The following is a 23413-nucleotide window of genomic DNA, read 5'->3' on the forward strand; positions in this document are numbered from 1 at the left end:
TCCCCAACATAGCTTGGCGGCCAGCCTGCTATGGCCAGGGGAGGGAATGGCCTGAACTTGGCATCTTTCCCGTGGCCTAAACACATTTGTCGTCTGGCCCCAAAAGTCCTCCTTGCACTTGTGTATGCCATCCTCTGCACTAGCCTCACCACAGAGTCTGCACCCTAGCCAGAGCCCTGATAAGCCTGTACCCCAATCCTCTGATTCTGCCCTGAGCACCTCAAACCCAGCCTACTCCAGAGCCAACACCACTAGGTGGAGTCCTCATATTCCTGCACCACAGCTTTGTGCCCCAAGTCTGAGCCTCCTCCTGCACTCAGAATCCCTTGATTCTACCCTGCCACCACATGAATTTTATGTACACCTTCATATTTTAAAAAAAATTAATTGGAGATACACATCTCCTAGAACTGGAAGGGAACTCAGGAGGTCGTCTAGTCCAGTCCCCTGCCCTCTTGGCAGGAACAAGCACCATCCCTGACATCTATTTGCCCCAATCCCTAAATGGCCTCCTCGAGGATTAAGCGCACACCCCTGGGTTTAGCAGGCCAATGCTCAAACCACTGAGCTATCCCTCCCTCCCTCCCTAAAAAGTTATTGGAGGTATATGTCTCCTAGAACTGGAAGGGACCTTGGGAGGTCATCTAGTCCAGTCCCCTGCCTTTTCAGCAGGACCCAGCACCATCCCTGACATCTGTTTGCCCCAATCCCTTAATGGCATCCTCAAGGATTGAGCTCACAAACCTGGGTTTTGCAGGCCAATGCTCAAATCACTGAGCTCCCCCTCCCCCCAATTTTAATATGGGTGCACATAACAAAAGTAACTCTGCTTAGAGGTGGGAAAAATTAGAGGGAACACTGACTATAGGTGACATTCACCCCAGCATAAAAGGACTGACCATTTAAATGTTTCATTTGCGAAATTCACTCTCCCGCATAAATAGAAATCAGAGGGTGGACTGGCTAGGCAACACACATCCACACACACCATTGTTTTCAGGGTCTGGATCTGCTGTGCAGTTAAGAAAGAATCTGTGGAAGATGAAGATTACAGTCCATGACCATTCAGACAAAATTTACCCATGTCACTCATGTGCAGTCTTATACACTTCATTGGAACTGCTTACATGAGTTATGAACTTGCTTAAATGTTCGGGGGATTAGGGCCCTTTGATCCTGGGAAGGGTTCTGCTCATTTGGCTTCTTAGGTTTGGACATCAGTGGGTTTTTTAGTGAATGCCAGGGCTTTTGCAGGTAGATGCCTTTGCAGGGTGAGAACCTATGATTAATGAAAGAAATTTTATTAAAAATCTTTGGTTTGCAAAGTATAATGTACACTTTTAAAAACACAAATTATTACTTAGGTACTTCATCCTAGATTGGCCTATCTTTTTTGTTATACATAACTTCATAAATGTGGTGCTTTCATGCCAATTGCATGTAGAAGACGCACATAAAAAGCAGTTTTTAAATGTGCTGCTTGTCTGAATTTTATATTTATATGTGTGTGTGTATAATATACTGTTTTTAGTCATTGTCGATCAAAATTGAAATACAAAAAGAAGTATTAAAAGTGTGCCTACATCAGGAACTGAGTTTAGTATCTGAGCTGTATATATAAACACTGAAGATCTTCTGCTATATTGCCTTGCAAAGTTGGCTAACAGAGATTAATTCTTTTTTTTTCTTTCCATTAAGGGATCTTCTCTAAAGAACAGCTTTTTGGTTTTATACTTAACTAGCCAACTAATATATCACAAAATATCCCATTTGCCTAATTTATTTTGCAGTTTTGTTATTAGGTTTTATTTACACATTTCTGTTGAGTAAATGGTAATTTTTTAAATCATGATTTCATTTCTTTGAAGTTGCAATTCAGTGTTTGGAGACAGTTTTTAAGATAAGCCTAGAAGATACACATCTTGCAGTGCCACAGCACTTGACAGAAATGTTCTCAAATTCTTTTAAGGTAAGAATTGATTTTAGCCTTTTATCATTAATCAGTTAAGATTGTGACTATGATGTTGAATCTTCAAGTGTTTTATACATCAAAACTGTGGAAACTTGATAAAAATGACATTCATGTGGAATTCCTTTAATCGGTAGGAGAACAGGATATGTTTTGTACCCTGAAAGGACGTAAATTTAGTCAAGGCAGTAATAACACATGTGAACTATGTTACTAAAAAGAATGAGCCTCTTTCTAACATGAAAGATACTTGCCCTAGTGACACTTAAGCATTTTGCAATTCCAGGTGTAGTTGGCTGCCCCCAGCATCACTATCTCTCCCTTCCTATAGAGCAAATGTAATGTCTTCCGTATCCATTCTGTATCATCCATTTATATAAAACCAAAAGCTATAATTTTAAAATTCAGAGGTGTCCAACATAGGAAGAATACTGTTGACAACAGGAAAGCAGAAAGAAAAGTCAAGAGAAACAAAATGGGGATATCAGAGTTCATACTAAAAAAAAAAAAAATCCTACCCCACTTTACTGCAGCAAGAGCAATAAAATGTTGCAAGGTTTTAAGTGGGAACAGAACTGTCTTAGTCTAGTGTGTATTACATAAATGATATGATCACTTTCTGACTTAAGACAATTGTGCAATTACTAAACAGTATCTGTGTTTACACGACAACTTTTAAGATGAAAGTTGTGAAAGCAACCAGTAATGTAGCCAGGGCCTACACCTGAATCAGACTATACTTCTGGCCTTTTTTTTGTTTTGTTTTGTTTTGTTTTGTTTTGTTTTTTTTTAATGTAGAATGACATGTTGCCTCTCTCCGATTCGTTGCCAGAAGATATTGAAAAGGCTGACCAGCTGAAGGATGAAGGTGTGTAGTTGATACGGATGTGTCACACTGTCAGCGGTAGCTCATGACCGTGAGTGCCAACCTTGGGTGAGACTGTCAAAAACCAGAGCAGAAGCCCTGGACTGATTGAGGAAACTCATTTTATTGCTCCAGTACTTTGAGAGGCTGTGTGTGAGCTCATTCAGCTTTCAGTTGTTCCATGCACTTTTGTGGTCTGTTTGCTCAGTTTCAGTGTGGGCTTTGACTGCTGCTATATGCTCCATGCATCTGTGGTGGGCTATGTCCTCTGCCTCTTCTGTGTCTTTGATCTCCTTGATCTGGAATTCCACAATCAGTCTCTGGGGCTCACATTCTTTCTGAGCTGCCTGGTATAAGCAGTCAAGCCAGTTCCTCTGCAGCAATCATCTGGGGCATGAGGGTGCTTGGTTGCCTTGTCCGAACTTATGAGCAAAGCTTTCAGCTCCTGAACTGGGATTTTGTGTTTATGTGATATCCGCTGCTCCTTACATAATGTTTCAAAGTCTTTTGTCACAGTACCATAAAATGACCTTGGTCCACTTACTGTGTCTATTCTTTAACTTTTAATAACTGTCAGTATCAAGTTTAAACTTTTAACAGCTCTGGATTATGCTCTGTAAATCCAGTTGACTCGTGAATGAGAATCTTGCAACTTGTATCAAATGTTATGCTGTCTGGAGTGTCCCATGACTATGAGTGTCAAACACAGGACAGACTTATCAAAAACCAGAGCAGAAGCCCCAAACTGGTTGTGTCGTGTATAATTAGATTTCATCAACCCAGTAACAAGTTTGGACTCTGAAGCACTCTAATTGTTTTACCATGGAATCACAGACAGTCTCCTTGGGCATTCCAGTCTAGACAATCTGGACTATGTGATAGATGGTTACTTTACACCAAAAAGCACAATGATGTTCAGGTTATTCGCAATCCAGACGTACCAGTCAGTTACCCCAGGTCATGTATTCTCAGATCAGAACCAAAGACAGTACCTGTAGCCAGTCCTATAAAAAAAAAAACAACTAACAAAAGATTTATTAAGAAAGAACGTCTACACAGCAAAGTTATTTCAAAATAACTATCCTAACATCTACACAGCGCAACTGCTATTTCCATATAATTTTGAAATAGTGATTGGTTCATTTCAAAATTGGTAAACCTATTTTGAAAATAAGTGCTGTTCAGACAGGGAATAGAGCCTGTTTCGAAGTAAGCTATAGTGCTTCCAATGGCTCTATTTCAAAACAAACTCTATGTGTGCAGATGCTGTATTTCAAAATACCTAAATGCTATTTAGAAATGCATTTTGTGTGAAGCAGCATTATTTCAAAATGAGCTATTCCATATGTTGTTTACAAAGTTAAAACAGGAAACATACATTCACAAGTGAATTAGTCTTAGATTTAAAAAGGCAGCATAATTTTCTGAAACAAGCAGCTCTGTATGACCTTTAGGGCTGATCCATGCCAGGTAGCATGGGTTTCACTTGCTTACACTAGGAATTTTTGCCTTAAGAAATCAAACAGCATAAAAATATAACTTTCTCCTTGTCAGGGTTTTTTTTTGTCTTCCCGTTAACCCAGATTTAGAGCTGATGGGGTGAATTCATGTATTGGTTTCCCCTTCCAGGATGGAGTTAGAAATTGAGTCAAGGTGTCTGTACTTTGGTGACACACAGTGCCTCATTTGTCTAGACTAGATTTTAACGTTCAAGTCAAGGTCCCACTGAAATCAATGGAAAGCTCACACTGACTTCTTTTTAACCTTTGATTTGACCCATTATATAAAAACAGTTTTGCATCATGTAAAATGACAGTAAAATGATTTGTTAAATTTCTAATTTAAAAATACATTTCCAGATTCTTTTGCATTGGCCTAATTTAAAATATGTGGAGTGCACATGGTAAGTAGGTTTTCACGTTAATGAAAGTAAGTGTAGCGTAGCACTGGTTATAGATATGCAGAGTTATTGAATAGATTAATGCTTATTAATACTATATTTTGGTTATGAACGCAGATTTGCAGATATTATCCATAAAACACAGATTACTATGTTTACATTTGAAAGGTGAAAGAAGCCCCCTAGGAAAAGTTTTAATGAAGTTAAACTGAAAAAAAAAAATTGGCTGGATTTCACAATGAGGACAACGTCCCTCTCATTTTAAATGATCAGCTGCTGCTGTTGCAAATGATATATTCCACTTTGGCTTTATGAAGTACACTTAACAAAAGCTTAGCTAGGCAATGAAGGAGGTCATTCACCTTTCATTTCTGGAGCTATAAGTTCAAACCTGTTTAGGTCAGAAGTGAAAATTAATTGGAGAATGTTGATATAGTTGCTATGGAATGGCTTTTCACTTCATTAACTTCCTGCTTCTCTGTGGTGTTGAGCGCCTTATGGACAATGCAGAATGCCCTCAAAATCCAGTCTAGTAGTTGGGTTTTAGTGGTATTTGGCACCTGCTAGGAAAATGTGATGTAGCAGCATTTAATCCAGTTCAATGGAACATCTTCCCTGAACTCATTCATAAGACACCAACCCTCTCCTTAATACCCATCTCTGTTATGAGGCCTTTAAGTAGGAGTCAGCCCATTAACTAATCAGGAGAAAACTGAAGAGATGACTCTTTACATTACTATTTTTTAAAAAAGTATTATTTTATACATATGCTACATATGTAGAAAAAAGGAATAATAAATTGTTTAACTTTAGGGATTTATAGCTCCCTAAAGTCAAATTCTTTTTTTTCCCCTTGATACTATAATAAGCAGTATTTTTTCAGAGTAGTAGCAGAGATTTCAAAGCCTTAAGGCTTGTTTAGCCTTACCAAAGAGTCAAGTTGTTTATACTTATTGCAGTAGCAAATAGTAAGGAAAGTTGATGGGGGGATTTTATCCATTTGACCTCCTGCTGTGGGGATGGCACAGAAAATCTGCAGTTCGCAAAGCTGGAGTTGTCTCTTACATTGATTTCCCCCTCCCCCCAAGTAGACTTGACCTCAGTGTTGCTGTAATAGACTTCACTAAGGCATTTGATTGGTTACCTCATTATTACCTGAGGTTTTCAAGCCCACTAACAATGGTAACTTAATTGTTAGGAATAAATCAGTTGGAACACGGCAATTCTGTCTCCTCCAATCAAGTAAGTGTACTCTTTTCTAACATTCCAGTTTAGCAGATTTAAGCATGCATGGACATAAGCAATAAGTTTAAAAGATCACACATTTACCGAACATCTGAAATGGTATTGATGTTTGACATGGGGCCAAATTAAAGCAGCAGGTTTGCACTGGGGAGAAAAGATATTGGGGGGAAAAATATCTCTGAAGATGGCTTCTGAGGTGTGTTCTGAAGAATGCTATATTAGCTTGTCTTTTATAACTAACTTCTACAAAACACGTAGGTCATAATGACCCCTCCTGGGTCATCACTTTTCATGAATTTTAATAAATGTCTAATATCAGAGGAGCTCAGACTCAACATCTTCCAACTATTAAGGTTTTCAGTCTCATTTGTTTACACTGTTTCCCTTATTCCCTTGTGATGAGCAGAAACTGACGGCTAGACTTTTGACCTGGCTTCTGAAAGCATGTCTCCAAATTAACATTTAAGTATGTAGTGTTCTAGTTAATTAATTCATTCGTGGTGGCTGGGTACACATGATATGGTTGCAGTTGGTTTGAACACATTCTGGAGTACACGTACTTCTCAAATACAGGGTAGCACCCTGACATTTTGATTAAAAGAAAAATAGAAAGAAAATTAACATAGCATGCACTAAATGGATTAAAAACTGTCTGTCTGACAAATTTCTAAAGGTAATTTTAATCACAGAAGAATCATTGAGTGGGCATATTTCCAGTGGGGTCCTGAACTGATTATTTTTTTAGCTCTATGCTGTTTAATATTTTTATTTATAACCTGAAATAAAATATAACAATAATAGATAGTTTGCAAATGACACAAAAATTGTGGGCATGATAAATGTTGAGGAACAGTGGTCACTGATTCAGAGTGATCTGGATTAGTTGGTGAACTGGATTCAAGCAAACCATATGCATTATAATACAGCTAAGTATAAATTATGTAAATTATGCTTGCAAAATGGGGATCTCCATCCTGGCACGCAGTGATTCTGAGAAAGAGTTTGGGGGAGGGGATGAATAATCAGGTGAACATGAGTTCTCAGTGTGATATTGTGGCCAAAAGACCTAATGTGATTGTGGGATGCATAAAAAGGACAATCTGAAGAAGGAGTAGGGAGGTTATTTTATCTCTGTATTTGGCACTGGGATACTTTGTCCAGTTCTGGTGCCCACAATTCAAGAAGAATGTTGATACATTTTAGAAGGTTCAGAGAAGTGCCACAAGAAAAAATCAAGGATTAGAAAACTTGCTTTGCAATGACTGAGCCCTTTGAATCTATCTATTTAGTTTAGGGAGAGTAGGTTAATGAGTGACTTGGTTACAGTTTATATATATATATCTACATAAGGTACACATATTTAATAATGAGCTTTTCTCTTTAGCAGAGAGCTATAATGTGATGCAGTGGCTGGAAGATGAAGTTAGACAAATGTAGACTGGAAAAAAAAAAAAGGTGTGAATTTAAAAGTAAGAGTATTTAACCACTGGACCAATTTGCCGGGTGTCATGGTGGACTGTCCGTAGCAGACAATTTTTAAATCAGGATTTTCAAAAACTCTGCTTGAGAGGTTATTTTGGGGATGTGCTGTATATTATGTAGGAGGGCAGATAAGCTCATCATAGTGATCTCCTCTGTTTCTATAATCTGTGAAACACAGAAGCAGACTCAGCTGTTTTCACTCAATGTCTGTGTTGAGAATTGCGCCTCGGCAGGATCCTTTGGTTACTGCAATAGACACTGGATGGACCTGCCCAGTCCATGCATTCACAGCATCTGTTGACTTAGTTCCAATGCTAAAGAGATAATTTACCTGACTAGCTGATCCATTAATGACCTCTCCCCTAGGCCTGTCATTCATTGCAAACTACAATATTGTTGAAATTAATTTGTGATCCACTAGCTACATTACTAGACTCTACTCCCTGTTTTACACTTACCCGGCTCTGTAAAGATCATGCATTCATTCCAGTTGGAGGAGACTTTGCTAATATGTGAAATATCTATCATTTACCTTCTTCCACATCATGTGGTTACTAATGGCATATAGTATTAGTTATAACAATTTAAAAATCTGTATGGTTTTGTTAGTTTGGAATATTGATTCCTTCACGGCCAGTGGCTGAAATTGAAGGCTGTCTTCTTCATTCAGCCATATGTCCTGCATGGACAGCACTTGGTGCCTTCTGGAAGTGTATCAGATGCCCGTACTCCCTGTACTCTTGCAGGATACACTTGTTCCTTCTGTTACCTTCATCCTTTTGCCAGGACTTAGTGTTTTGTTAATCTCTTCCTGTTGAATCTGAGCTTTTTCCCTGCCTGATTAGGCTCATGGCTTGTGCCTGTACTGCACATACCTGGTGCAAGAGTTGGGGAGAAAGAGAAGGCAGTGCCCTTTTTCCATTTTACTGTCCTGGTGTTGCTTGGTGCTTTTTGTTTCCTGGCAGCATAACATCTTTAGTCTTCTAAGAGTTGACTAGTGACACATCTGTTGTACTGGTGATGAGTACTTCTGTGTCTGAGTCATCTTATAGCACCTGTGCTATATGTGTTCTCAGCATCTTCATGAAAGAGCTGTTAGTAGCTGCATGGGATTGTTTGTTTACTTGCCCATCTTTGTTGTCCTTATTTTTAGAGTCCTCGGGTTAGGGTTGTAGTTGCAGGCAAATCAGAAAGAGCCTACATACACAGCTCATTAAGTTATGAGACCTGCTGGGATATACATCATGACCAAACTGCAGCTAAGCTGTTGTGGTTGACGAGCCCATTGGGCAAGTTCACAACATACTGGTTCTTTGCTTAGCAGCGGGAAACTGCCTGGTATGTAGAGTATCGAAAGGGTGGAAAACAATAAGTGTTGTGCTGCTTTATAGATAACAAGCTTGCATGAAAAAAGTATGTTGTATGTTCAACCGAAATACAAAATCTTCTTCTGAAAAATTAATCACAAAAGGCAACACATTCCCAGTTGCTTTGTGAGGTACTGTAGTGTAGTGCTTTGTGTTTATCTTTCAGATATAAAATTACAGCTTTATAAAAATAAACTTTTAAAACAATTTATTTCAGGTAACAATCACATGAAGGAAGAAAATTACATTGCTGCAGTGGATTGTTATTCTCATGCTATAGAGCTGGATCCAAATAATGCAGTGTATTATTGTAACAGGTAAAAACAAAAATCCCTTAACCTTCACAGAGATAATTTTAAAAAGAAAAAAACTGAAATAGATCAAAACAAGGTGAAGCGAAAAGCCCTCGTTTTCAGCGGGTAGCTACATTCGATTTATGCCAGTTTTGTTATGCAAATTTTAAAATGTATTATTTGAACTATACTCAGATGGCTGTCTTCATTATACTTGTGGTGTAGATTTTAACTTTGTTTCCAGACTGTATCGTTGACTGATTTTGGCAACCTGAAAAAACTTCTACACAAGAAATTAGTAAGAGCCTGATTTAAAGCACATTTAAGCTAGTGGCAGCCTTTCTGTGGCATTCTAATGGGGCAAGCCTGATATGCATTAATTTTCCAGAGAAAATGTGCTTGTAGAATGATTTAAGGATGTAAAACATTATATAGGAGCTAAATATCTTTATGCCAGGGTCATTGCAAAACTAACCGTTCTACATAATGCACTTCTAACACAGAGGTTACTCCTCAATTACTAAAGAGAATTATATAGTAGAGTAGAACCTCAAAGGTACAGCTCCTGTGGGAATGGAAGTTGTCCATAGCTCTGAAATGTTCGTAACGCTGAACAAAGTGCAGTTTCAGCTCCAAATCCAGCAGGTGACACTCCAGGTCAGTCTGAGCCTTCATACTCAGTGCCAGCTTGAGTTTACAGGGAGGGAGGGAGGGGATGGGTGGGTGGTGGATTGATGGATGCCCTGCACATTGGGATGGGGAAGGCAGCCGTGAGTGCCTACCTTAAAGATGCGATGCAGGCGCAATACAGTAAATTTTTAAAAAAATAATCTCTGCTGTTGCCTGATAGGTTACATGTGGTTTCTGGTTTCAATAGAAACATGCACAAAGAGGCAGAGAAACCGTAAACATTTATGAAGATGGCACTACATCTTTCTGGCTGTTCAGAGTTTGAACCATTTCTTTTCTCAGATAAGACAGCAGTGCCATAAATTCTCTCTAGATGTAAACTTTGATAGTCAGGAATTATGCAAAACGTGCAACCTGCAATGACTTGATACTGTAAACAAACCAAATTCAGCCCTTGCATAAGTACGTACACTGTCAGTTGAAGTCATTTAAAACTAGGATTGAATTTTGGACTAGGAGTTTTGGGGATGATGCAGACATAAGTTGAAGCAGACGAGGGAGGGGTTGCTTTATGTTAAGTAAAAGGGAGAGCAGAATCAAGCTGATTCCTTATTTAGTTTATTGAGTTTGTATCAAAATGTGAAATACTATCTTTGATTACACTCGTGCAACTGCTTTGACCTGAGTGGGTTTCCACAGGTATGAAGCAGTCCATGTGATTAAAGACAATGAACACAACCCAGTAGGAAGAGAAGTAATGTACGCCATCAAGCTAGACAAATAATATAATTTAGAATTCAGAGTAGCTGAAAGGTTTAAATAAAAAACAAAAACAAAAAAAAAAACCCACACATACAGTTGTTCATGGAAAACTACATAAAATGCATTACAGAATTAAATATTCCTTCTTCTGTAAAGTAGCATCTTTATTATGGAAAAACTTAAAACTGGAATGTGTTTTTTCTGAGTACTTTCAGACTGTGGGAAAGATTGAATTTGAATACTGATCTGAACTCTTTGATTTGGTCACTCTTATATTTTTAGTTATGATTTATGGGTTAGGATAAGAGTCTTTTAGTATTTGAATCAGAAATCATTGGGCTGTTTTATCAAGACTTACCTACTATCGTGAGTGACATCACACACACAACTGTCTTTCTACAGAGATTTTGAAAAAAAAAATCAATATAGATCCAATACTTGGTAAGTGTAGAGCTTCTAGCTCTTCTAACAATTCTCAGTTCTCCTGGAGCCAGGTACCTGAAGGATAGATGCCCTTGACAGAAGGATTGTCAGTGTGATATAAGACTGATAAGTAGAGTAGTAAAGGTAGGGGTGGGATAGTTTGAGCTGTGAGGAGTGGATATAAAAATTATTTATTATTCTATTTCTATTAACTGTGCAAAATACTTGTTTTACTAGACTGTCATTATAGATCACCAAATCTACCTTATGGCAGCTTTGTTGTAACTGATTTAATGATGTATTTTGTTTATATCCATATTCTGGTTTTCTATTACTCTGTTACACTTTCATAAAATCTGAGTCTATATTCTTGATACTTGGTAAGGCACTTACACGTTTAACTTGAAGCACTTGACCAGTCCACTGAAGTAAAGCCAGCTGAGCAAATTTTTCATAGTTGAACTGTGCAGTCAATATGATCAAATGTGTTCGTAAGTGGAATGTGGTTGAATTGGGGCCTAAATCTGGATTCTTAGACTTCTCTTAAACAAGCGTGTTTTCCCCCTATTTTAGGGCTGCTGCTCAAAGTAAGCTCAGCAACTACAATGAAGCAATAAAAGACTGCGAGAGAGCAATAGCAATAGATCCAAAATACAGCAAAGCATATGGGAGAATGGGGTAAGATAATCCAGATTAATGTAAGCATTAAGGGATAGATCTTTGGAAAGTGTAAATTAGTGTAGCTCTATTTAAATCAGTGGGGTAATTCCAGTTCATGTTGACTGAAGATCTGGTGCTAAAAGTGCAGTTGTTTTCTGTGACTAAAGCTGGCATGAGGTTCTATATACATGATTGCTCCAAGTGATGCCCTCTCAACTCAGTTTACACTATAGGGTTTGTTTTGTTTTTTGTTTTGTTTTTTTCTCTTTTCTTTTTTTCCCAGTTTATCAGCACCACAAATGCAGTCTAGTCTCTCACTCCTACATAATCACCAGGAATAATTCTGTAACTGGAACAACTACTACTCTGTTAGCACTAATTAATACAGAATAGAACCCACTTTCCTCTCTCAAAAGTGTTGGATCTGCAGAGCTAACAGGAGTACAGATTTATCTTCTCAGTTACATACACCCTGCAAGCAGATCTATTGATGGGGAAGTGTTTTGTTTATTTAGTAATATTTTGGACTATAACATGGCAATGTAAAGTACATATTATTATGAATTCTCATCTGCGCACATAGGGGAATTCATCCTTCTGACTTTTTTCAGCATTCCCTTTGCAAAGGGACTTTTGTGCTGGGGATATTTCCCCAGACTACACATGCAGTTGCCTTATGACTTTTGTGTTATTACAGCTGGACAGGGCAATCCATCACTGCACATTTAGTGTGGGAGTTAGAAGCTAGGACCCTTAACATCAGCAGTATAGGCCTTTACTGCTTGAGTTACAAGCCTCTCTGGCTGATGATGTAATAGTAGTATGTGGTAGGCAAGACACTGTGATTATATTGAGCTATAAATGCTAAAGTGGGTCTGATGTTCCATGCAAACATATGCCTATTGAAAAGTGGATCCCGTGAGCAATAAAAATGAAGTTCACCTGGCAAATCTCTTTACATTTTTTTTAATAAGAAAACATATCTAATGCCAAATTCTTCTCCCGGGGCACATACATGGCTCTCACTGAAGTCCACAAGGTCTGTATAGATTCCTATAAAGGCTGACTTTGGTCCTTAGTGTTTTCAGTTTCACTTGCAAAACATTAATTTTAATTAATTTAGTGAAAAATTATGAAGACTCACAGTGAGAGCTGTCTGGAAGGATCACAAAGGATCATGCATCTTTACTGCCTGAAGTTTTATGAACATCCCCATGTTTGAAAGGGCTCTCGGTCCCTTATCTGGAAGGAGAATTATGGCAAGCATAGTACCAACTTCTGTAAATGTGTTTGTGCCAAAGTCTGTGATCTGATGTGCACTGGACAATGACTTTTTCAACTGTGGTGATAATGAGGATTCCCTGTCACTTAAATTAACATAATTTAACACAGTTCGGCATAGTATGTAGGAAATCTAAAAACAGTAAATAACTAAGGAGATGCCTTTTGGCATTCTCAAGAATGGTCTCTCTAATGACCCTCATATGTAGCTTAATCATAACTAAGCAGGTAGAAAAAAAAACCAGATGACTTCAGTTTCTTACTGATGGGATTCTGATATTAACAGATTATTGAGAATAAAATCAAGATATCAGAATAACCACTGAAGTTTCTGCCCTGTAGCTACCTATTCAGATGTATATCTGATGCTTGTTCAGTATCTTACTACAGTACAGCTCCATGAATAGTAGCTATGAACAAAGTAGGAAACCCTTGTTATAGTAGGAGTGCTATTGTACATAACAATGAAACCCAACTAAATTATGCAAGAAGGACAAATTGTAATAAACATAGGATGACCGTATTGGACAATGATACGAAATGGGTACAGTAATCGTGCTGTGTCAAGATGATTGCCTGTACACATAACTCTTGGGAGCAGCATGGTCACCAGTTTGGGAGCTTAGAAGCATTGCGTAAGACATGTACATTGGGGCTGCTTGCTCCTCTTCCTCCTTCCCATCCTGGGTTCCAAAGAGGTTTTGTTGTCCCAAATGTCTTTTAGTTTATACCATAATGTAGGAATCCCAATATATGAACAGTCACCTCAGAGAACTGGAGTAAGAACTGTGATAAGTAAATTGTTTTTCCTTTGGGGATTTTCCCATACAAGGTCTAACTTTCAACTCCTGGAAGATTAACGGGTGGGTTTGGGGCCTGTTAATGGAAAAATGATTGCATCACTGTTGTCATGAATTCAGATTTAGAGCTTTAGTTGAGAGAACAACGCTGAGTAGAGGTGCGTACAGAGCTCCAAGAAGTACCTTTGCATATTTCACTAGCTGATACCTTGGGAAGGCATGGCCTAGAAAGAGATAGAAGCATTTGGCATTTTCCTAGGTGGCAAAGAGTTCTTGATAAGGCTTACTTGAATGTGAAACATGCAAGCCTGAATTCTTGGGGATCACCTGTGCTGCAGAAAATGGTGTGACAAAATTAAATTTCAGCACCAGCCAATATGCATTAGTACTTAAATTCTGTAGTAAACTTGCATATATTCAGTGTGATCAAGATCTTAGTTAGATGTGACATTCCCTCACTTATTCCTAATCAGATCTGAAACTGCTGGTATCACTGCTTCTTTGAGGTGCTCATGCTAGCTTTATTTCAAACTAGGTTGGCCCTGACATCTATGAATAAATACCAAGAAGCAATTACCAGTTACCAAAAAGCACTGGTTCTTGATCCAGAAAATGACTCTTACAAGTCAAATATGAAAATAGCTGAACAGAAACTAAGAGACCCCTCCAGTCCTGTAAGTTAGCTTAATTAGTTTTTTCTTTTCATTAGGTTTTTTAATAACTCAAAATGGAATTTACTAGATATAGTAATCTTCAGATACTGTTTATTTTCAGACCGGGACAGGACTGAGTTTTGACATGGCAAGCTTGATAAACAACCCAGCATTCATTAGTATGGTGAGTATATTAAGTATATGTTGTTGCTTTTAGTTAAGAGTAGTAGTAGTAGTAGGCATCCTTCAGTCTGCACAGACTATGGATCGCGCCCTTTAAAGTTTCAATTGAGGACTTCATTTGCAGCGTCTATTGTGACTATGAAGACCCACACGAGAGTGACAGTCCTTGCTACATCTCTTGCAGATGTCGTGAGTGTCTGGCAAGTCCTTATTGTGCTTTCTGTGCGCTCATTTCTCCTCTGCTAGCTGTCTAATCTTCATCTCGCCCTTCTGAAGGCCCTTGTGTAACCCCTGCCTCCATCTGCTGCGGTCATCTGCTAGTTCTTCCCAGTTGTCCAGCTCGATGTCTTTTTTAGTTAAGAAACAGAATGTAAAATGTTTTAAACATTGCTCCTGCTTTAAGAAAGGAATATGGTTTTAATGCTTAGCATAACTTGTGTATTCATCCAAAGAACAGAAAGATGGAAGCTTAATATTAAGAAACACATAATTCAAAGCTGCTTTTTTAAACCATTAAGATAATTACTCAAATATCTTTCATTTGTTCCTGGAGAGCTGTCCCCATGGGTGCTCCACTCTAGGTATTGGTATGTCCCTGTGCCTTCACACAGAGATTTTTGCAGCCATGTCCATCCAGGTTGTGCACACACGGAGAGCCTGTCTCACAGTTTCCTTCATTTAAAGAGCTGAGTGTGGGATCCAGAGCCTTCAGTTCCAGTCCCAGACCGGAGACGGAGCGCCGGAGTTGTGCTATCAGCGCTCTCCTCACATGATTTGTATTAGAATCATAGAATCATAGAAGAGTAGGACTGGAAGGGACCTCGAGAGGCCATTGAGTTCAGCCCCCTGCCCTCATGGCAGGATCAAGCACTTTCTAGACCATCCCTGAAAGCCACCTATCTAACCTCTTCTTAAATATCTCCAGTGATGGAGATTCTACCACCTCCCTTGGCAATTCGTTCCAGTGTTTGATCACCCTGACAGTTAGGAACTTTTTCCTAATGTCCAACCTGAACCTCCCCTGCTGCAATTTCAGTCCATTGCCTCGTTCTATCCTCCGAGGCAAGGAAGAACAAAGTTCCCTCCCTCTGCCTTATGACACCCTTTTAGATACCTGAAAACTGCTATCATGTCCCCCCTCAATCTTCTCTTTTCCAAACTAAGCAAGCCCAGTTCTTTCAGCCTTTCTTCATAGGTCATGTTCTCAAGACCTTTGATCATTCTCGTCACTCTCCTCTGGACCCTCTCCAATTTCTCCACATCCTCCCTGAACTGCAGTGCCCAGAACCGGACACAATACTCCAGCTGAGGCCTAACCAGCGCAGAGTAGAGCGGGAGAATTAGAATTAGAGTTAGGGTAGTTTCTCGTAGGGAGGTATCTAGTGTTGCTAGAAGGAAAACAAAACAAACAAAAATAAGGTGAAGAAAAACCTCTGCTTCAATAGAACTTTACAGCTCCTGGGGTTCCTGGGGTGTCTGGCTCCCTGGGCTTAAAGAGGTGTGCTTCTGCAGGATGGCTATGCCCATCTCTGATGATTACAGCCAGTGTGTCCACTGTTTGGGCAAGGGGCATATCCCCCCAAAATTTGCCCCTTGTGCCAAAACAAGATCCAGGGCATGCAGAGACCAGGACCTGAGGCTGAAACACTTCCTAATGGGGAAGTCTCTCCAACCAGCCTTTGGTGCCCCAGGATAAATCAAATCCAGTTTCACTATCTCAGTATTGGCAGGGCAGGGAGCCTTCCATTTGCTGGGTGCACATGGCCGCCAAGCATAGGCTTCCCACCATCTGAGTGCTCCTGTCCCCACGACCACATCAGAAGGGTTGGTGCAAGCTGCATTGTGCCCCTTCCCAGCTGTAACTTGGGCAAGGGGCTGTTTTCAAGCTGGCTGCATGGATGCTCTCAGCCTCAGGGAGCAGGCTCCACCCCCTAGCTCTACCCTATGCACATTGTGAAACCCTGCTCCCATCCCACTAGGTGTAGCAGGGTCTGGAGTCAGAGGCCCTCACTCCCTGGGGGGCTCTGCCACCCCACCCACTCGCCGTCCAGCCATGCCACCGCACCCATCTTGCTGACAATAAAGAAAGCCAGCGCCACAGATGAGTTAGTCCTGGGGGCCAGTTTGGGGCTGGGGCAGTTTAAGCCTGGGGATGGGTGGGCAGGTTTGAAGCTGAGAGGGTTTAAGCCTGGGGATGGTTTGCGGGATGGGGGTTAAAGCCTAGAGATGTGGGGGCGGGTTCGGAGACTAAGATATGTAGAACCTGGGAATGGGGCGGGGGGGCGGGGTGAGGAGGGCTGATGAGAACATTGCTCCTTCCTGCTTAAGAGTCTATCCCCAGGCGCAGTGTTTTCCTTGGCCTCGTTTGCTCTCCAATCCAGGGATGAAAGTAACTTAAACTTTCTAACTGGTACAGATCATTGTATGCGCGCTGTTGTTAAAATAGGGTTTACAAAAAGTATGGTTTGATGTTATTTACTAAGGACTGTCTCATATTCACATGCACTGTGGCTCCTGAAGTATTCGTTTTGTAACTGAATTTGAAAAAAATGGTTTTATTCACTATTCTGGTTTCAGACCACTGTCCTACAGCAATAGTGCATGGTAACTGATATGCTTGGTGTATCCTATAATGAATTATATTATCTTCATGTCCTTGAAAAACATTTCTATAATGAGTCATTCTGTAGAGGATCATATGTCTCGAGTCATTCATTTAGTTTGTGTATTGTAATACAAGCAGATAGATACTGTGCATCTCTTGACTCCCAACAGCGATAACTAAATATTTGACTGTTTTGACTTGCAGTACATCTTATCTATTCCAGGCAGCAAGTTTAATGCAGAATCCTCAAGTTCAACAACTGTAAGTATTAACAGGAAGTAAGAGTGAGAAGAGATGCCAGTGGTGTCTGAGTGGGCTAGTAAAACAAAAGCATATGGCAATGGACTACTAACATTCGTATTGTGTTCTTATTATTGACTTTACAGCTGTGCTTTTTGTAACTAGAGTTGCAACAGTTTAGTGTACCTACAGCTGATACAATAATCAGTACTGTTCCTAGTAACCCATCAAAGAACTGCAGTTTGTCACTTACCACTTGCCATCATGCTATATTTACTATTCTAGAATGTCAGGGATGATGTCTAATGCCATTGGTGGCCCTGCAGCTGGTGTTGGTGGCCTAAGTGACCTGTCAAGTCTCATACATGCGTAAGTATTGCAAAGATTTATATATTAACTGCTTATCCTTTGTAAAAGCAGCACCCAGCTTCTGTTTAAAAGAGATGGTGTCAAATGGATTTTTTAGCCTGTGTATTCCTAATCACTGTAGATGATTAAACTTTACATCTTACTCTTCATTATTTTATGTTTACTTATTGTGCACACTTCTTTTAGTTTGAACAAGAAACTGACAACTCAATTTCTCTTTCTTCTTCTTGTGCATTAGTTACTTTTTAGACTTTTTGCCTATTGAAAGTGCATGTTTAAATTTTTAGGTGCTTGTATGTTTTTCTTTCAAATTGCATTGGACCAGCCTCCTCCAAATATTTTCTTGTTCCCTTCAGCTAAACTTTTGTTCCTTCCAGCCACATTCAGCTTGAGCAAAAGCTGTGAGAATAAGTAGGTCTTATGGGGTAATACGAAATGCAGCAAACACAGTTTCTGTCAGACCTAAGGGTAAATATGCTGCTATGCCACTTTTGTTCTTTCTAAACTGGAAGGGGGTGCTGCTTCAAGTAACTCGGTTGCAATATCATGAGGAGGGAAGTGGTATCTACAGTAGCTAGGACCCAAACCAAATGGAAACCAGTGTCCAACACAGCACACATGTAATGTACTTACGTTAAGTGTGCAAGGGGATTATGCAATTTCAGAAATTTCCAAACAGTTTTTAGATGTAGCCCTTACAAAGAGTCCATTTTAATAGTTCACATTATTGGCAACAGAAATGGGGGTCACTCTGACAAGGGCCCGTATTCCCTCCCTACTCTCAAAATGGCAGCCTTCCTGCTCATTAAAGCAGTATTAGTAACTACTGCTGCTGCTTGGTTCTTCATGGAGTGCCAACACAGCCTTGTCACTAAAAGCTGCAGAGTGAAGGCATACCCTTAGTATCTGCAGGTAAGTCAGTAGTAGTTCTCATCAGAGGCATCTGATAGTTCTAAAGAATCAGCATGGACACGTCATCAGAACAGAATTCAAACTGTAAAAGCCAGAACACCATGATTGTCATTTTCAAACATACCATCGCAGTCATGCTTGATTTTGCCTGTCTTTATATAACGTAGCTTTCATCTGCCATAAAATTTCCTATTTTCTTATGGGAGCTACATGTCAACTACTTTACACTTTTGGATTTACAAAAAATTGTTCAATACAGGGGACAGCAGTTTGCCCAACAGATACAGCAGCAGAATCCAGAGCTCATAGAACAGCTGAGAAATCATGTCCGGAGCAGATCTTTCAGTGGCAGCACTGAGGAGCATTCCTGACTTAAAGGATACATGTTTGTAGAGCTGGCTATTTGAATGGTGTATAATCCCCAAATGCATACCATAGCTAGTAGTAAAAGTATCATTGTAACTACTCTGCTTGTACAGGAGAATGAAAATCCTTTGTGTCTGTTTATTAACAAGAATAATCTGTTAAACAGATGTGAACATATGTATGCTAGTGAATCTTTTGTAAATTTATAGATATCAGATAGATTCATTGACTTACTAAAAATCTCAAACATAGGTTATCTTTATTCTTTTCAAATTTATGAACACTGTCTGTTAACGGATGTTAAAATTTATCTCTTTTAAAGAGAGGCTATTTACTGTGCACCAGAGTGATCCTGATGGCTGCTGAGAGAGGAAGTGAGTCTCATGCCTTTATGGGTGCTCACATGCCTCCCAAGAAACTGAGTTTTAAAAATAAGCTTGTTCAGTAGCAAAGAGTTGCATGGCTCTGCTTCTTGCCAGGCTGGCTATGAAACAATACATCTGAGTGGCAACTAGCTTTTTGTGAAGAGCCTGTGTGGCTTATGGAGAGTAGCGGGGAGTGTCAGGGGGTCAGCCCAGTGACTCCATAGCACTTGTTGGGAGGCTTCTGCTATCAGCATCATATGCCTTTCAACTTTACCTGGTGGGAAGATGAAGTGTGGTGGAGACTAGGGAGGATTAAGAGCTGTGAGTACACAGATGATAAAACTGAGCTAGGAGGAAGATCTGCAGAAATTAGAGAGAGACCAAGACAAAGAAGAAGGGGCATTTCTACTGCCACATATTCCCCACAATCATATTAATAGCCCCAGAGGTCTCTATTATGCCATTACTAGCGTAGGCATGGAAAGTTGTGCTTCATTCTTGTGTGCATACAGTATACAACCTGATTGTAAAAATCCTTAATGGTGATTAGCTAACTGGCACAAGTCCTTAGCACTGAAAATTTAGGAAAATGCCTTAGAACAAATAAATCACTATGTACCACAGTGTGCTAAATGACTGACTTAGGAGGAAAAAACACAGTTAAGGATTTTTGAACTTATGCTGTGATATATGTATTTTCAATGAGTGATTTAATGGTGAAAGGGCCATAAAATAGTTCCAGTCTACAGCATTCCTTTCCCAATTCTCATAAGTTTACCCTTTTGAACAACAACAAATAGGTTTCCTGTATTTTTTTTCATTTTTAAATATTTTTGTAACCTATTTCTTGTCAGTGTGCTGTTCATGTCATTTGCTCCTGGTGGATACACTTAAGCATGGTCTAATTCAGTGTTTCTCAGTGACTGGTTCCTTCACTGATACCCATCTCTGTGACCTCTATTATGCACTTCAGGTAGGCAGTAAGATGGTCCCTGGTATCAAGTAGGCTGAGACACACTGGCCTATACTATTAACTTCTGTCAGTGTAACTACATTGCTCAGATACCTCTGTGAAGTAGCTGTAGCCTGTGATGCACACAGCGCTGTCTGAACAGGCGGGTTTCTTCCATTGACATAGTTGCTGTCTCTCAAAGATTAGAGTACCTATGCCAACAGGGGAAGCTCTCTCATTGGCATACAGGGTGTCTTCTCTTAGAGCTACTCAGATATTGCACAGAATGTAAGCATACACAGAATTTGGAACTAAAGCAGGAGCTCCTTTCTGAGTTTGGTGATGGGAGGAGGGAAAGTTCTCACATTAATATCCATTGCATAAGACACTTCATATTTTATTAATTGAATAATAGCTGCATGGCATCAGATATTAGCTTTATTTTTTCCCTAAAAGAATATTTATAATTGCATTACATGCTTACTGATGTTTGGAGTGAACTGGAAGCATTATGCAAACATACCTGAGCTCTAACTTGAATAATTGTAAATCTGGTTTGGCTAACACCATGAAAAGAGGTGTTTACACCAGCAGTGTAAATTGAGGGGAACTATGTTAACTTTTTTCAGTTGCAGTTTAGGTAACTAATAAATGCCCTTAATGTGGATTGATTGTATTGAAAAAGATAAGTATTGCTTTTATAAAAACTTTGAAAATTAAGCCCCAAATGTAGTTGAGTCATTTGGTAGGCATCTTTTCCATAATGCACACCTCAAACAGTCACTGTACCCACACCATGTATTCTCTACTAAATTTCACCCTTTCAGATTTTCAACAACTCCATAGTCACATCCATCTTTTTTTGCACTAAATTTAATAAAGGAAATAAAACCAAACACGCACAGGAAGGATAAGCCCTAATGTATTTATCTGACAACCTTTGTTTAATATTTGATTTTTCTCTTACTTTGTCTTCTGTAGGTGTTTCTTTAATGTGATTAAGTATGGCAATCATGAACTACATTCTTCTACATAACTATTCTGCAAACAAAGGTTGGTTGGGTGGGGTTCGAAATAGCCAATCTGACTGTAGTTAATGTACATGCAGTTACTACGTATTCCGCAGATTCTGTGTTCTGGTAGAGCCAGCCATGTCATATACTGCTCTGGAGTAGCTATCACTAATGCTATAAATTGTACTCTTGAAACTGCTTATTATTAGGAGTCATAAGTTCCATTTCACATACCACACTGTTAAGAATATAAATATTCCAGCATCTACCAATGTTTTTACAGTTTTGATGGCATTGCCATGCAGGAACATATAGTTAATACAAAACTGGCCGTGATTTATGTTTTGCATATGAGCAGCTGGGACTTCATATCTTATTAAAAAGTACAACTCAGATTCCTTAGCGTACAGTATCTATCATTAAATAATCTTTCCATTTGCATCCAGGAAGAGTTTTCCTTCATGCTAAAGTTTTGTCACTCTGCAGACTACATTGTTCCCCATGTCATGACTTGTTTTAATCAGTGGCTGAAGAGAGCTTGTGTACTTTGGGGTGGAAAAAACATGACCTAAACATGGTTTCATTTTACACCAACTGCAGTTTCAGTGAAATAAATAAATAATTATGCGTTAAACTTGGTTTGTGTCCCTACTGGTGTAGAAGCAAATTCATGTGGTAAACTGTAGAAAAAGGAAAATCTCTTCCAAAATGAACAGGTGACTTTATTCACATTTGGAAAAAATACAATGTCCAAAAGGCAGGTTTGCATGGAAATGGTTTATTTTCATCTGATTTCCCTAACAAAAATACAGCTGAAGTTGCACTTCAGCACACAGCAACCAAGCATTTTCTTTTGCTAAAGTACAATTTTGGGTTTGTATTGCATTGGGAGGGTAGCCTCTCCATTGTTGAGATTGCAACTCGCTCCTCTTAGTGAACTAGTTCCACTCTCCTCTGATTTTGGCCCCATAATTGCACATTCCTGCTGAAAGCAAAGAATTGTGACTGCAACTTAAGAAAACTTGTCACGGTTGGAGTGTACCATGTAATTACCACCACACATCTACAATTTGACTTGTCTGTGGGAATTCAGGCATATGACTCAAACACATTTATGGGATTGTAACTGGCCATATGGGCACTTACAGTGCCGTATCACTATAGCTTATCACAGTCATATCCTGGCTTGCGCTACAGTAACGTACTGTGTTGACAAACCCCTTTACTTTTCTATTTCCTGCCTTAAATTACATGTTACCATATGGTTACAGTTCTTTAAATGTGTGTCAGAATCTAAATACCTTTAAATTGATCTAATTCGGGGGTGGAGGGGGTATGTGTATGAAGTAGCTTTGGTGGACTACATGAGTGCATGTTACCCTCTGTTAACTAGCTGAAATTTAGAAAAAAAGCCACAGAATAGGATTTTTACAGCTGCTACTTAAGGTTTTGCTCAAGTGAGAAATTCATGTTGGTTATTTTTGGGGGAGTGAGAAAGCTGAGTAATTTCTAAGGATTAAAGGCTCAGACTGGTCCCTCTGTACTTTATTCAGAGAAGATACTTAAAATGGGGCTAAAAGGGGAAGCACAGGACCAGTATTGATCTGGCTGATTATCTTGTAAGAAGGTGAAATCCTTTTGGTTTTCCATTGATTAAATTGATGATTTTTTGGTGAAGTTGAGGTATGTTTTAGCCCCTCACTCTGCAGAGTCACATCACTCCCTCTATGCCAAGCTTTGAGATGCAGGGTGTGAGGAGTGAGTGTGTAGTAAAAGAGTGCTGGCATGGAGCAAGAGGTTGGGAGTTCAGACTCTGGCCTAGTGGCACTTACCTGAAGTGATTCCTGCTCAACAGCTCCATAACTGCCCTGGCTGTCAGATCAAGGTGGAGGGACCAGCAGCTCTGCTTGTTTCCTAGCCAATGGAAATGGTGAAGACAGTACTACACACTGACTCCTCACACCCTGCATCCCCACTCCCTCACTCCAAACTTCTTGGGCCCAGCCCAGAGCCCCATCCTGCATCTTGAAACCTTCACCCCCACTCTAGAGCCTGCACTCCTCACCCCTGTGTGCACC

General features: G+C 39.6%; 1 protein-coding gene across 3 annotated transcripts in view; it reads left to right on the plus strand.

Moving 5' to 3' along the window:
- SGTB (small glutamine rich tetratricopeptide repeat co-chaperone beta) overlaps window positions 1–23413 on the plus strand; it is a 52131-nt gene that overhangs the window by 4668 nt on the left and 24050 nt on the right. For 2 of the 3 annotated variants that reach the window (XM_074995508.1, XM_074995509.1), the window contains exons 3-11: window positions 1869–1969; window positions 2768–2837; window positions 9046–9145; window positions 11510–11614; window positions 14213–14351; window positions 14452–14514; window positions 17342–17379; window positions 17644–17727; window positions 18899–21945. In XM_074995508.1, coding sequence (XP_074851609.1) covers window positions 1869–1969; window positions 2768–2837; window positions 9046–9145; window positions 11510–11614; window positions 14213–14351; window positions 14452–14514; window positions 17342–17379; window positions 17644–17727; window positions 18899–19010 — 812 coding nt within the window. In that variant the 3' untranslated portion in view covers window positions 19011–21945. Of the gene's footprint in view, window positions 1–1868; window positions 1970–2767; window positions 2838–9045; window positions 9146–11509; window positions 11615–14212; window positions 14352–14451; window positions 14515–17341; window positions 17380–17643; window positions 17728–18898; window positions 21946–23413 lie in introns of those variants that run through there. The other variant, XM_074995510.1, reaches the window with a different exon arrangement.

Source organism: Carettochelys insculpta, chromosome 5 (genome assembly GCF_033958435.1).
Source record: "Carettochelys insculpta isolate YL-2023 chromosome 5, ASM3395843v1, whole genome shotgun sequence".
Taxonomy (NCBI): domain Eukaryota; kingdom Metazoa; phylum Chordata; order Testudines; family Carettochelyidae; genus Carettochelys; species Carettochelys insculpta.